The sequence below is a fragment of the Apis dorsata genome, unplaced genomic scaffold, assembly GCF_000469605.1.
Source record: "Apis dorsata unplaced genomic scaffold, Apis dorsata 1.3 scaffold_260, whole genome shotgun sequence".
NCBI classification, from domain to species: domain Eukaryota; kingdom Metazoa; phylum Arthropoda; class Insecta; order Hymenoptera; family Apidae; genus Apis; species Apis dorsata.
The window spans coordinates 191964-205478 of NW_006263538.1; the positions used below are offsets into that span (position 1 = coordinate 191964).

At 32.9% G+C, this 13515-nt stretch overlaps 1 protein-coding gene across 3 annotated transcripts in view; it reads right to left on the bottom strand.

Moving 5' to 3' along the window:
• LOC102679455 overlaps window positions 1-3008 on the bottom strand; it is a 26338-nt gene extending 23330 nt beyond the window's left edge. Inside the window, exons 1-2 of one of the 3 annotated variants that reach the window (XM_006616363.2) lie at window positions 2565-3003; window positions 1925-2497 (exon numbers count right to left, since the gene is read on the bottom strand). In XM_006616363.2, coding sequence (XP_006616426.1) covers window positions 2257-2497; window positions 2565-2941 — 618 coding nt within the window. In that variant the 5' untranslated portion in view covers window positions 2942-3003 and the 3' untranslated portion in view covers window positions 1925-2256. Of the gene's footprint in view, window positions 1-1924; window positions 2498-2564 lie in introns of those variants that run through there. The other 2 variants (XM_031510770.1, XM_006616365.2) reach the window with 2 other exon arrangements.
• Window positions 3009-13515: the final 10507 nt, after the last annotated feature.

Sequence of the window (13515 nt, forward strand, 5' to 3'; positions counted from 1 at the left end):
TCATCGGGTATGCGCGCCGTGCGGGCAATCCGATTGCCTCGTCGTCCTTCGAAATACCATGGCTGGGTCCCGCGACGCATCTTGATCACAGGATTTCGACGACGTGCAGACGATTTTCCTTCCCCTTTCCGTTTTCCACGAAAGAGAATTATCGCAGGGGCTGATTACTCGTGGAGGAGGAATGCTACGTGTATACTACTTGAGAGTGGATATCGATGATAAATGTGGACAATAAGTAGTAGATATAGGATACATTATTTTGTCTGTGTAATTTTTAAGATAATTTATTTAAAGTTCTTTGTATAATTATATATTGTACATTTGATTTTCGTAAATTAAAATTATTATAAAAAAATCTATTGAAGAGATCTTTGTTTGATTATGGAATCTTTTAATAATAAAAAGCAGAAAGTTCAAGACAATGATGGTATTTTATTTTACTCGACAATCGCTACTTTGATATCTTTCTCTCAAAAGGTTAAAATTCTGACGAATTTTAAGTAGTTATCAGGATTTAATGGGATACTGTGTTATCGATAATTTGGTTTATTGATTAATATTGTTAAGATAAAATAATTGCAACTTTTATAGTTTTTTCTTTTTTGAATTTATTAATAAGAGATTTGATAAAGTATACATATTAATTACAAAAATTAGGAAACAAGTTAAACGTTTGATTTTTTAAGTTATCGTTTGAATTTATTAAAATAAATAACAAAAAATAATAACAGAGAAATAACAATATGTTTTACATAAATAATGTACATAAATATGTTTTTTTTTTTTGGAATTGCATAAAAAGCAATTAAGAATAAAGAAATTTACGAATGATTGATTCGTTTCTTAATTATTTCTCAATATATATTTCTATTTATTTTCTTTTTCAAATTGTGTTGAATTTCCTCATATCCATGACAAAACGTAAAAGAAATTTTATAAATCTAATTTTGAAGAAACGAAGACGATAAAGAGAAGTTTAACCGTTTGAAGATCGAGGAACAATTGATATCAATTCGCAGGTTTATCCACAAAGGACTCGTTCAACGATCGATTTCAATTATACATGACACAGCGACAACGTGTTCTACAGCAAACGTAATATGGAGTACCGTACAGTGGCGCCATCGTTCCAACGAGAATCCACTTTCACCCTCGATTTCGAAAAGGAAGAATGACATTTACGAGAGAAACGTTCAACCTATCCACTCGATTTAAAGAAAACGATTATAAAATATATCACAATGTTCTGTTTTTATATTCTAATTCTATATTCATCTTTGACAATCGTAGAGAATGATCAACGAAATAGAAAATTAATACAAAGTTAAAAAGATCGAATTCATTTGCATTGATTCAAGGTTATAAAAAAAAATTTAATATAAATATATCTGTATATGATAAGTAATAATTATTCATTGTAAGAAGTAATAACAAACAAATAATGAAAATAAAATGGATGAAGATTAGAAACTGAAATATTGAATTTTAATTTTATGCTGATATTAAGATAAATTATGAAACTTATTATAAATACATCAGTTAATTTTTCTTTCTTATTTTTTAATCCCAAAAAATTTGAATTAGAAGATGTGATCTTAATTCTGATTATTATTTAATTTCTATTATGGTATAGCTGATTGAAAAAAAATTTTATTAAAATTCTTTCAAAGAATTATATTTCCTTCTCTATAATTAGAACTATATTTCTAAATCCAATGTACAACAATAGTTTATATTATATTTCCTTTTTTTGTGATTCTAGTAAAAAAGAATAAATCCATGTTTAACAATGATTCATATAATTATTGTTTTAATGAGATATGGATTGTACCTATGGATTGCTCTTGTATTTAAAAAGAAAATGATATTTTTAATTAATTAATAAATTTTGTAGTTTAGTTTTGTAATAGTTTTGTAGTATCATTAATTTAATTAAATTAATTATTAATTATTTCTAGTTTTTTTTTAATTTTTCCAAAATTTTTACCGATAGATCTGCTTTTTTTTCAGTGTAAGATCATCAATTATCTCAATGTGACAATATCACACAAATTAATCCAATCCATCATCAATTTTTCCACTCACCTTCTAAACACTACCAACACCAAATCAATTGGTCCAGTAATTATTTCCAACATTGGTGATTATACAAAAATTTCTTTCATTTTCTTTAACCAAAATCAACAACAATACAACAATGCAAATCATCAATCTTTCCACTCATCTTTTAAACCAACACCATCAATATGACATTAGTCACTCGACCATTGTGGGGTGGGGATAACCACACCAATATATCCCTCCATTTCCAATCAAATTTTCACAAATAACATCAAAAATGATCTCCTTACAATTACAATACAATCCAACGATACAAAAATTTCCACGATCCATTATCTTTCCACTCACCTTATAAACACTGTCAACGATCGAGTTACGACCAGTTATATCACTTGACCATTGGAGTGGGGATGACCAATGACGACATTCGTCAAACCTCCAAAAGACAAACCTTGGAAACCGACCACCACAAATCCAACCTCGATCTCGATCTTTCCACTCACCTTCTAAACACCTCCCACGCTCCTCCAACCACCTCCAACAACAGTTCTCCAAAGACTCCCGTTCCAACTAACAACCGTGATGACAATCGTACGCGCACGTATCGAAATTCGGATGCGAGTGGACGCGTGTCGGTTGCGGCCAGGTAGCATCTGGGCACTGGAAACCGGCGTGGATCGGGCCCTCGGCTGGAGCGTAGAAACGAGTTGCTCGAAACGGGTAGAGGAAAGAAGGCGAGCAGGAAGGATGGCGAGAGGAGTCCTTCTTCGGTGGATCTGCCTTCTCTTCTTCTCCTCCTCTTCTTCTTCTTTTCGCGTACGCGCGCCGGAATGTTAATGAGTCGTTGAACAACGAAGGAAACGATCGAATTATTCGCCATCTCTTTGATTTGACGGAGCTTTGACAGGGAAGATGGATAGAAAGAGAGGATAGGATTTGTTGAGTAGGGAAGAGAGAAAGAGAAAGTGGATATTATGGAAAATGTAAATCTACAGAATATATAAAATACGTTTTTGTATCACACTGTCACGAACACCGTATTGTAAGCGAACAACGCCCTCGTGCGTTCTCTTTCGTCTAATAGTGTGCGTCGCACGCCATCTGACTACATTTTCGATAACCAAAAAATCATACGTATGCTTGTAATTCCACGATTCTTTTTATCGCCAACAATAAGAATCGATGCTTGTTCGAGAAGCATTGCTTTTATTCGATCTTCGATAGAGATAAATAGATAGATGGAGAGAGAGAGAAATGTAAGTTTTTCTCGATTCGAACGGGAAGGTTTGGCCACAGTGAAACGCGTATTTTGTCGATCGTTCGAAGATGGATCACGCGAATTATATCGATCGATGCGATATAGAGAGGGTCGTTAGAGGAATTCTGTCGATGCGACAGAAATTCGTTATACGACTTTTTGCTGCGCGCCGATTTTGTGTTGAGATAAGTTGCGTTTCTTCGGAGGAGATTGAAATTAAAATTTTTGATTTGATATTAGTAACTTGGGGGCTTGCCATTCCGAACAGTGTTCAGGTGCATCTTTCTTTTGAGGGGACTGAGGGATGAATTTTAAGTGGGCACGGTTGATTAAGGAGGATTCTTGTAGAACGTTCAAGTAAAATATGTCTCTTTCGAAAGATATGGGAGATACACGATCGTCCACGAAATTCGTGTCACGCTAACGTTCGAGTTACAACAGCGAAGTTCAACGTGAACTTAAGTTCAATTTTTTTTTTAGAACGAATTGTACATCTTAAAAATACAAATAGGAAATAAATCTTATTTACATTTATTTATTAATTTCAAAATGTGGGAACTGAATTGAAATTATTTTGGAAGGAGGTAAAAGAAATGATTTTATTTAAAATTTTCTTTGTCTCGAGTTTCGATAAAGAAAAGATATTTTTAGAAATAAAAAATATATCTTTATTTTTTGAAAAATTTTGTTATACTTGTTATAAGATATATGCACATTAAAAATTGAAAAAAATAATTAAAAATTTAAAATATATAATTAAATAAGTATTTATTTACGAACATGGAAAAGCTTTAACGTGTCCATAGATATATCGTTTCAATTAAATCAATAAATGATTAAATTGATGCAATGGAAATGTAAATTATTTCAAGAGCACATCTGCGCATCTGCATCACATTTATGGTTATTGCAAAAATGAATAATCATTTATCTAATGTTCTAATGTTGATTTTTTTTATCATCAATCGAAAAATATAAATTCCAATAAATTTTTTAAAAAATTCTAAATTTCTAAATACTAAATTCTCAAACCTGTCCATTCCAAATTCTAAATTCTACAATTTCTGAATAATTCGATCCTCGATCCATTTAACGATTCACGTCCAATCGCTCTTAATATTCAACGTCTTAACATCCTCCACTCTCGGCCCCATCAGTACATACAAATAAATCCAATTACCGAACTATCGGGAATATTTTACCATACCAAAATATCCATTTGAAACGCAAGGATACTCTTCTTCCAGATCCCCGATTTGAATATTCTCCTTTAGCTTCTTCCTTTATTCGGCCAATGGATAATTAATGCAACGTTGGAACGAGAAGAAAAGGTGGCTCGATCGCATACGTCCGTCATCCGGAGGCAGACGGACCGAAACGCGTGTCCTCACGTGAGAACCGACTCGTTTCTCGATCGTTCCAGGCTGCTATGTAAATTCTTTCTTCGAGTTATGCGAGATTTACGACCGAACGCTTCGATATCTATGCTATGACGGCTTGGTGACACGACACTAGCGCCATGTGACTATTAACTAAGTATCTTGTATTTTTGTTTAACCGATTTATTTAATTATTCGTTAGAGAAATATTTCTACTGCAGAAATATAGCAAAATGTATATTTTGTTAATTCTTGAAATCGTTTCAAATTAGCTAGTTAATATCTTTTTTACAATACGTTTACTTTTTAATAGTATATTAATGACGCGATACTAGCGCCACGTATTAATTAGTAGATTGCAGATGAAGTAATTGTAGTCTTGATATAATAATAAATTTTTGCATTTATAAATTATTAAAAATAATAAATAAAAAAAAAAGTCTTTATATTATTTTATTTTACTTTAGATGGGTTTCAAATTGTTACATATTAATGAAAATAATACATAAATAACGGGAAAAAAAATCCAAATATTGACAGGAGGATAAAAGTTGAAACTTGAACCGCGATACTGGAACAAAAACGTGACCGTGGATCGAAAAAAGGTGAAACGTTGTCGGAATTGTACGCGTTCCAGGCGACGTTTCGATACGAATTTCCGGAGGCGTTTAACACTGAGAACAGGTTTCTACAAAGTTATCGAGAACAATTTAAACGTTATTGAATCTCAACGATGACAGACGAAGAAGAGAAATCAATGAAAAATTTCGTGTGTTCGTAAAAATACTGAATTTATATAGGATATAACAATTATTAAGCAACTGAACATACATTTTAAAATTATTGGCCGTATTATTAAAAATAAAAAAAGTAAGATAGACGTATAATAAGTAATTAGAATTATATCTCCTCAAATTTTTTAATATTAACGAATATTTATTAAAAATTTTCCAAACAAACTACAATTATGATCTCCTTGTGAGTGATAAACTGAACAAAACACATTAAATTGAATAAAATTATCCTCACGCTTACTAGTCGATAATTTTAAACAGCAGACGATTTATTTATACATTATAACGAGATAATTTAGCGAACATGAACGTGTGGCCATCGAATTGTAATGGTGGAAATCCGCGCTGAAATAGCACGATATTACCGACGCGACTAATTACGGATATCATAGATACCCGCATTATTGACATTAGCCGTAGTTCGATCGTTACATCTATCTTGTTTGCTCGCGATTAGTTTAACTCGTAGCCTGCCACTCGCTATATTCACCCTATGTTCACGTGTGTTTGCGTTATAACAGCGTCAAGTGCACCTCCGTTTCTCTGCTAATGAAACAAATCGAAACGATCTATCTGCGGGACGAATTAGAAAGTTGAGGTTAGGAATAATTGTTGCGGTTCGACGAGTGTATTAATATTTTGAATTGATCCGTGAAAATAATTGGACGCTATTAAAATTGCGATTTGAATGAATGTTTGTGCGTATGTGAAAGATATTTTTGAACAAATGTTAATGAAGTTTTGGAATACACAATTTGGGATACATAATTTTGAATATCTTCGTTATTTTTAAACGCAGATGCAGGTAGATCTATAACATAGTACTGATACTTTTTTTTTTAAATTTTTTTTTTAAATTGCTTGGTCATTTAAAAAATAAAATAGTAAAAGCAATATATTATGCAACGAATGATCTATTTACATCGATGAAATCGTTTAATTGATCAAAATTCTTGAATACAATTATTCCAATTAATACAATATCCAATATATTAAATTTTTTAAACAAAATCAACTAATCGTGAGAACAATCTATAATTACAATGATAAAATCTAAAAGTACGAATCAAAGCATTAAGCAAATTTCCTAATTCAAAAGAAAAAAAAAATCAATTATTAAAAATAAATTAATTAATTAAAAATATATAAGATATAAAAGATATTATTATTTTTCTATGAATATTGTGCTTTCGAAATAAAATAATTTTATTAAATCGCTTAAAATAGGTATTACTAAAATAGAATGAAATCTTTTCATCCCAAAGACGATTCCAAACATTGTTCGACGATTTCTAAATAAATCTTGGAATAGGAAGCGAACCGGAAATTAGTTATTCGATAAGCCCGTTTCAAATATAGAAAAATCAAACGAATGAATTTTTAATTCTCATATTCTTTACAACTATTGACTCCTCGACACACATATACATACATACACACACGCGTTCTTTATTTTAGCTATATATATTTCAAACCCCCCGATAAAAATCACTTTAAATCGAGCGATCCTTAATGATCGAAACCGTTTCTTTTTTCCGTTGCAACGATCGAGAGAGGAGGCCTTCGCTCGATTCCATTCACGTTCCCCAGAAAATTGATCGTTTAACTGCTTCCAGCGTTTTCGAACGGTCCTGCATCAGATTATATATATTTATATTCTTATGTAAGATACGGGGGTAGATAGACGCCAAGAAGATTATACACTATCGTTCAAGAGTTTTGAATAGAATCCTACTGCGTTTGTTGTTTCACATTTAAATTTGTTTTGTTAGATTCTAATCTTTGCAAATTTTACTTGCAAATAACTCAGATTCATTTATATATTAGGTTTGCTTATTTCTAAACAAACTTGCAAATAAATATTCATATTGTTATCATATTTAATCGTTATATTAATGTTTGTCAGTGTCAGTATTATATTAATGTTTATTCGTGTCAGTAAAATAATAAAAAAGAAAAAATGTGAATTGACATTCTACGAATGAATCTGTTAGTCATTGTAATTCTAACTTATAGGATAGAATTGAAAGAAATGGCATGTATAAAGTGCATGTGTCAATAATTTTAATGTAAGGTTTAATTGACAAGAATTAAGTTTGTAAAATATTTACACTCTCTGTAATTGTAATAAGTTTCTACTTTAAACTTTCAATTACGTTTCTAAGAAATAAATGATTTTTCAAGTAACTTAATATTATTTTACAGAAAATAATTAAAAATTATAATAATTCCATTTGAAAAGATTAAATTTAATCTTCATATAAAAACAATTTTTATCAAACACTTTTTTCATTAAAATATATTTCTTTCAAATAAAACATTCAGACACTCTGTACATTTATCCATATTATTTCGACATTTCAAACAAGATATTATTTTAAATGAGATAAATCCAATAAAATACAAAAGATTAAAAAATATTTCAAACAATATGCTCAATATAAATTATCGATAATTAATAATAAATATCTCGATCAAACTTTTGACTAGTACTGTACTACCTGTAATAAAAGGTGCAACTTGGCAGTTGCAACCTGGTCTGCAAAAGAAATCGGCTCGGTACCGTAACGATTTCCAAATTCTTTAATTCGTAAAAAAAAAGAAAAAAAGAAAAAAAAAAGAAAGAAAAAAAAATTAGCCCCGAACGTGCTCCAACGATCTATCGATACAACCTGCTCGAAACGGGAAGCGTATCAGATCGGTTCCCTTAAATAACGAGGACAGGAACCGAGCTAGAAATTATCGGCACTTCGAACGCGCTAAACTTCCCTCACCGGCCATCAATCAGCTGGCCACCGACCACCTGGCCTACTTTTATCGTGTATCGATCGTGAACACTCTCAGATCAGAGATTTCGATGTAATAATAGGCAAACGTAACCGCGAGGGCGGTAACGATCTCTCTCCGTTATGATACGTTATTTCGAGAGCGATTAAACCGTTCTTAAAAGGGATTTGATGGATTACGATGCTTTAGGAATTGTGGACGATTGCTTTTTTTTTTCAGTTTAGAATTAAGGAACATGAATATCGTTAAAATTGTATTTTAGAATCATTTACTACTTTTTGTTAATAATTTTCGTTTTTGCAAATTATTAGCATAATTGTAATATTCTGTAAGGATAATATCGAGATTCTCTTGATTCAAAATTCATTTTTCTTATACGAAGAATCACGTCAAAAAAAGGAAAAGTTGAAAAATAAGTAATACTCTCAATACGAATTTACTGAATCAATCATATTTGTGATATTAAACTTACCATAATATATGTTACAAATGTTATATAATATGTTAAAATATTAAATAAGAATGTTCTGAGCAATTGTTTATTGGCAATATCGATAGATTAATATTTGTGATATTAAGCTTACCATAATATATGTTACAAATGTTATATAATATGTTAAAATATTAAATAAGAATGTTCTGTGCAATTGTTTATTGGCAATATCGATAGATTAATATTTATATATTTCTCACGATCAAAATACATACAGAAACACATACATATCTCATAATATATAGGTTAGATTTGCGAATTTTTCACAATCAAAATACATTCCAAAACATAGAAACACACACATTTTCGCGAATTCTTCGTGTACAAAATCCAAAACAAAATGGAAAATAACGTAATATAATCCTAAAATCTCTCCACCGATTTATTATTATTTCGCGTCCGAACCGTGGAGAATGGGCGAGCGGAGTATATGTATATATAACGTCACAGGGTTATGCGAGACACGGCGATAAATCAAACAATGTTTTTCAGTGGGACGAATCGAGGCACGAATGGTAATGAAAGGCGGCGGACGATACAGGCGCGATAACATTCCGCTTGGCCGCGTGTTCCGCTCGCGACGATGCCAGCGACGACAAGCAATCGCAAAACCTAACCTTACCTCGGCCATCTCCCGCATTCCCTCGTTCCTTCGTTCAACGATCATGCGTTACACGTGTTCCCTCCGCTGCGTACGTGCGCCCCGAGGNATCTTTCTGCTCGTATTTTCGATCGTTCTTCCGCCCATTACGGGACGTATTGCTCTCGAGCTTACTTATCGTGATTGATCGTTCGATCTCGTTCGAGCAATGTCTCGAACTGTTTTACCAGTTGGGCCCGTTTTGGACGGATAGTTTTAAGTATTTTGTCAGGTGTTTTCTTTGAATGGCGAGCAATTGTTAAATGGTGATTTTTTTTTTTTTTTTTTTTTTTTTTTTAGAATTTCTGAATCGTTTCTTAATGGTCAAATATGTAAATACAAACGAAAGAATTTTTAACTCGGCTGACGAGTCAGGTTTCTTATATATGATAATACGAGTATCGTATATTCGTGGTGCAATGAATACTGATCATTCGTATGTAAACTTAATAAAATCTTTTAGGCATCTGAATAATCCTATTGTGTTTTTATACGTATACATTATATAGTACAGCATTGCATTGTAATTTAATTGGATGAAGCAAAATGGAGATACTCTCCAACTATAAGTAAACTCTGATTAATTAATAAATAAATTTTAACCGATATTTTACATTCGTTTTTACTTTTAGAATCTCCAAATATATCACTCTATGTAAAGATTCAATTAATTATCTTTGTCTTTCGAACTGTCCAACTAGTATGAATATTCTTATAGTAATAAAAATAATACCAATAAGAAATAATGGTTCGTTCTAATGTCTGCGATGTATTTCATTCTCGTATAGGCGTGCCTTTTAATTGCAGGATGGACGAAAGAAGACGAATAGAGGTGTCAAGTTTCGCGATACAATGTGACTGTAAATATGCGTTGCCACCCCTGGTTTAATCGCATGAAAGGGAGGGTCTATCCCGGTCCCAGATTTGTGAAACGTTACACCCTACGTAACGAGAGATTTGGTGCCGCCAAAAACTATCAACCAGACCTCTGGCGGAGAGATTTCAAACTTAGGCCCCGATCTCACACTCGCCTCTATATTCGCCTCGCCCCGTGTCTCTCAGCCTATGGAACAGGGCGACACGTTTAATTGGTAATCCGTTTAAAGGATTAGTAACTCACGATGGGTATTAGGACGTGTCGCTGGCCCGCCTGCAGCTTGTCCGTTTCGCACGGACAAGCCGAAGGACACGGCCACGTCGATGGATATGGCTCTTTTCGATGTTCCGCTCATCGATCTGTTTCTTGAAATTCTTAGATACGTGACTGTCGGAAAATTATAATACACGTAAGAAAATTCATCTTGAAAAGAATTTGATTTTAATAAAAATTTGTAAAGAATATATATTTATTTTGCGCATTTAAAGGTATTAAGGTATTTTCATATTTTGTATCACAATTTACTCTGGAAATATTTTTCACGATGACAAATAATAATAGAGATATAATGAGACAATAATTATTTAAAAATACTGTGGAAATTTTAAGAATATTGCTTTATTAAAGAATTTATATCTTTACAATGATTCATATGAAACAAAATTATTATTGATTTTGGATAATAAGATATTTTTCTTATTTTCGAGTTTTTGTGTTATAAATTTAATATCTTCTTGTAATTCTAAATAGTTGATTTACTATAAAATGGATTTCTCAATTGCATTGTGGAGATCTGTTTTTATTATAAAAGTGGTTTTTGGTTCAATACTTCTTCTTTCTAAATAAAATTAAAAAAAAAAATAAAGTTAATAAAGTTACAAATATCCATCCTAAACGAATAAATTTCATCTTACAAAGAAAACTAAATTTACAAAAATACGGAGAACGTAACGGGTGTCTACAATATTTCCAAAAACCTGCACAAACCAATAACCACCGATATCCTCGACGCCCAACCCCTTCCTTTTCAATCGCTTCAACGGCGATCGTTCATAAGATTAACCTCCGCTCGACGAGCTTTTTCAAGCGATCACACGACTCGTCGCGCACGTCATCCGGAACAGGGCGAGCCTGCACGAAACTTCGATGGATCTCTGCGAGAAGGGAGGGGCAGAGGACGTCGATTCTCTTTCTCTCTCTCTCTCTCTCTCTCTCTGCTCGAGTGTTCGACAGGACACCGCGGGGCGTGTGCTCACTTTTCAAACGAGCTTACTCTTCGCCACGCAAGAGCACGTAGCCGGAGGGGGAAGGTTTGAAATCCGGCCTGATCTAATAGGGATTAACAAAGTGACAAATGTAAGAGTTAGCTAGATGGGGAGGTGGCCCCCTGTTAGGCATTTGGAAAAAAAATATCGTCGGGCGAAACGGGCACTTGATCTCGGCCTCGCCTTTCGTGCGATTTTAATTGTAACGGAGATGGAAGAATTTTTTTCTTTTTTGTAATGTTTGGGCGTGCTTGATGTATTTTGATTCCACGAGCTATCGAAGTTCGCGCGAGACGTAACGCCATCTCTGTAAAGTGTATTAATGTTATGTTATTGACTATTGTTTGCCTTCTTTTAATTGCAAGAAAAGTTCTTCTTTTTTTGTTTTTTTGGGTGTGATATTTGACATTGTTGTATATCGAGACTTATTTATTTTATTTTGAAGAAGAAAGAATGATTAATCAATAATTATTTTACAAGAGAAATGGATACGTGAGATTTAATAAATAAATCCTTGGAATTCTATTTTACGATAATAATATTACAGAATTCGATCGAAAGGGAACAATTTTACTTTCGAGTCAGACCAAACATATTTAACAAAAAAAATCTATGATCCTTTACACGAAACAAAATTTTCTTTACCTAACCTAATTTTTCCATACGCCTAATGTCAGGCGTCGACACGTGCCAATTCGCACTCGTGCTCAGGAAACCCTATGCTCGCCACATCCAAGTGTCTCGTCGAGAAACAGTTCGACGATACGACTCTCTCTGTTCTCTCTCTCTCTGTTGCGGTTCAATAGCAGAGACTCGAATAATCGTGTTTATACGCGGTGTTATATACGCGGCGCGATGCAATTTGGATCATTGGAAAGAGAGAACGCGCGTGGATCGAGAGAAAGACAGTGGCTGTGCCTCGTTAACAACAAAGCCAGACAAACGTGCACACAGATTCGGGAACAGATGCGAAACGATGTCAATCAGAGCGTGGCACGCGGGTAAGGGTAGCGGCAAGTGATTGACATATTTTCCACGGTGAATTCATCCCCCTTGGAGAAGAGCAAAAGACTGGATCGGATATTCGCATAAAGCTTCTCACCATTCTGTTTCACCTCGGCTGTCACGAGCGTGTCGCAAGCGGGGAAAGAAGGCGTCGCGCCATATTTTGCCCTTAATCAATTTGCCAACCGATCATTTCGAAGTGATTCGAAGGTTAGGAGATAGAGATTTGGTTGGTATGTAACGATATTTCGATTCTTTTTTCTCTTCGAAAGTTAGTTTAAGTTAGATTAAAAGTTATTTTGAAGATGTAATAATTATTTATTATTAGAAAAAGTGAAAGAGTATTGTGAAAAACGAAAAAATAGTTTTTTAGGTTAGATTAATACTCGTTAAATTTATTTAAGTTTGATTTGATAAATTAATACAATTTATTTACTTTCTGATTTCTGATGGTTTATATTGGGTTTGGATTAAATTAGATTAGGTATAATAATCTTTCAATGAACATTATTATGTAATATCATTTTTGAATAACGAATGCTTCGAAAGTAAATAAATTCATTTGCAATTAAAGGATTTATTCAACATATTTCACGAAATATAAACTATATTTGGAACATCGAATATTTATCATTATCGTTGCTTTTCGTATTATATATTTATTATTACACATAAATTTCGAAAAGTTGAAAAAGAAAAATTCTAAAAAATTTTATTCCTATAAGACCGATCAAGTTTCGAAATATTAAATGTAATTTTTTAACATGGAAAAGTATTCCTCCTTTCAAGACACATATTATATACTCAACATAACCTCACTTGTTGCCTGAATGTAGACGTCAGGCGGACGAAGCAGCATGAAAGGGGCAAACGTGGGCCACGTTCGATGAAGAGCCACGTTGAATGGCGAGCAATACGCTCCTTATCGTCGAAACCTTTTTTTTTTTTTTTTCTCC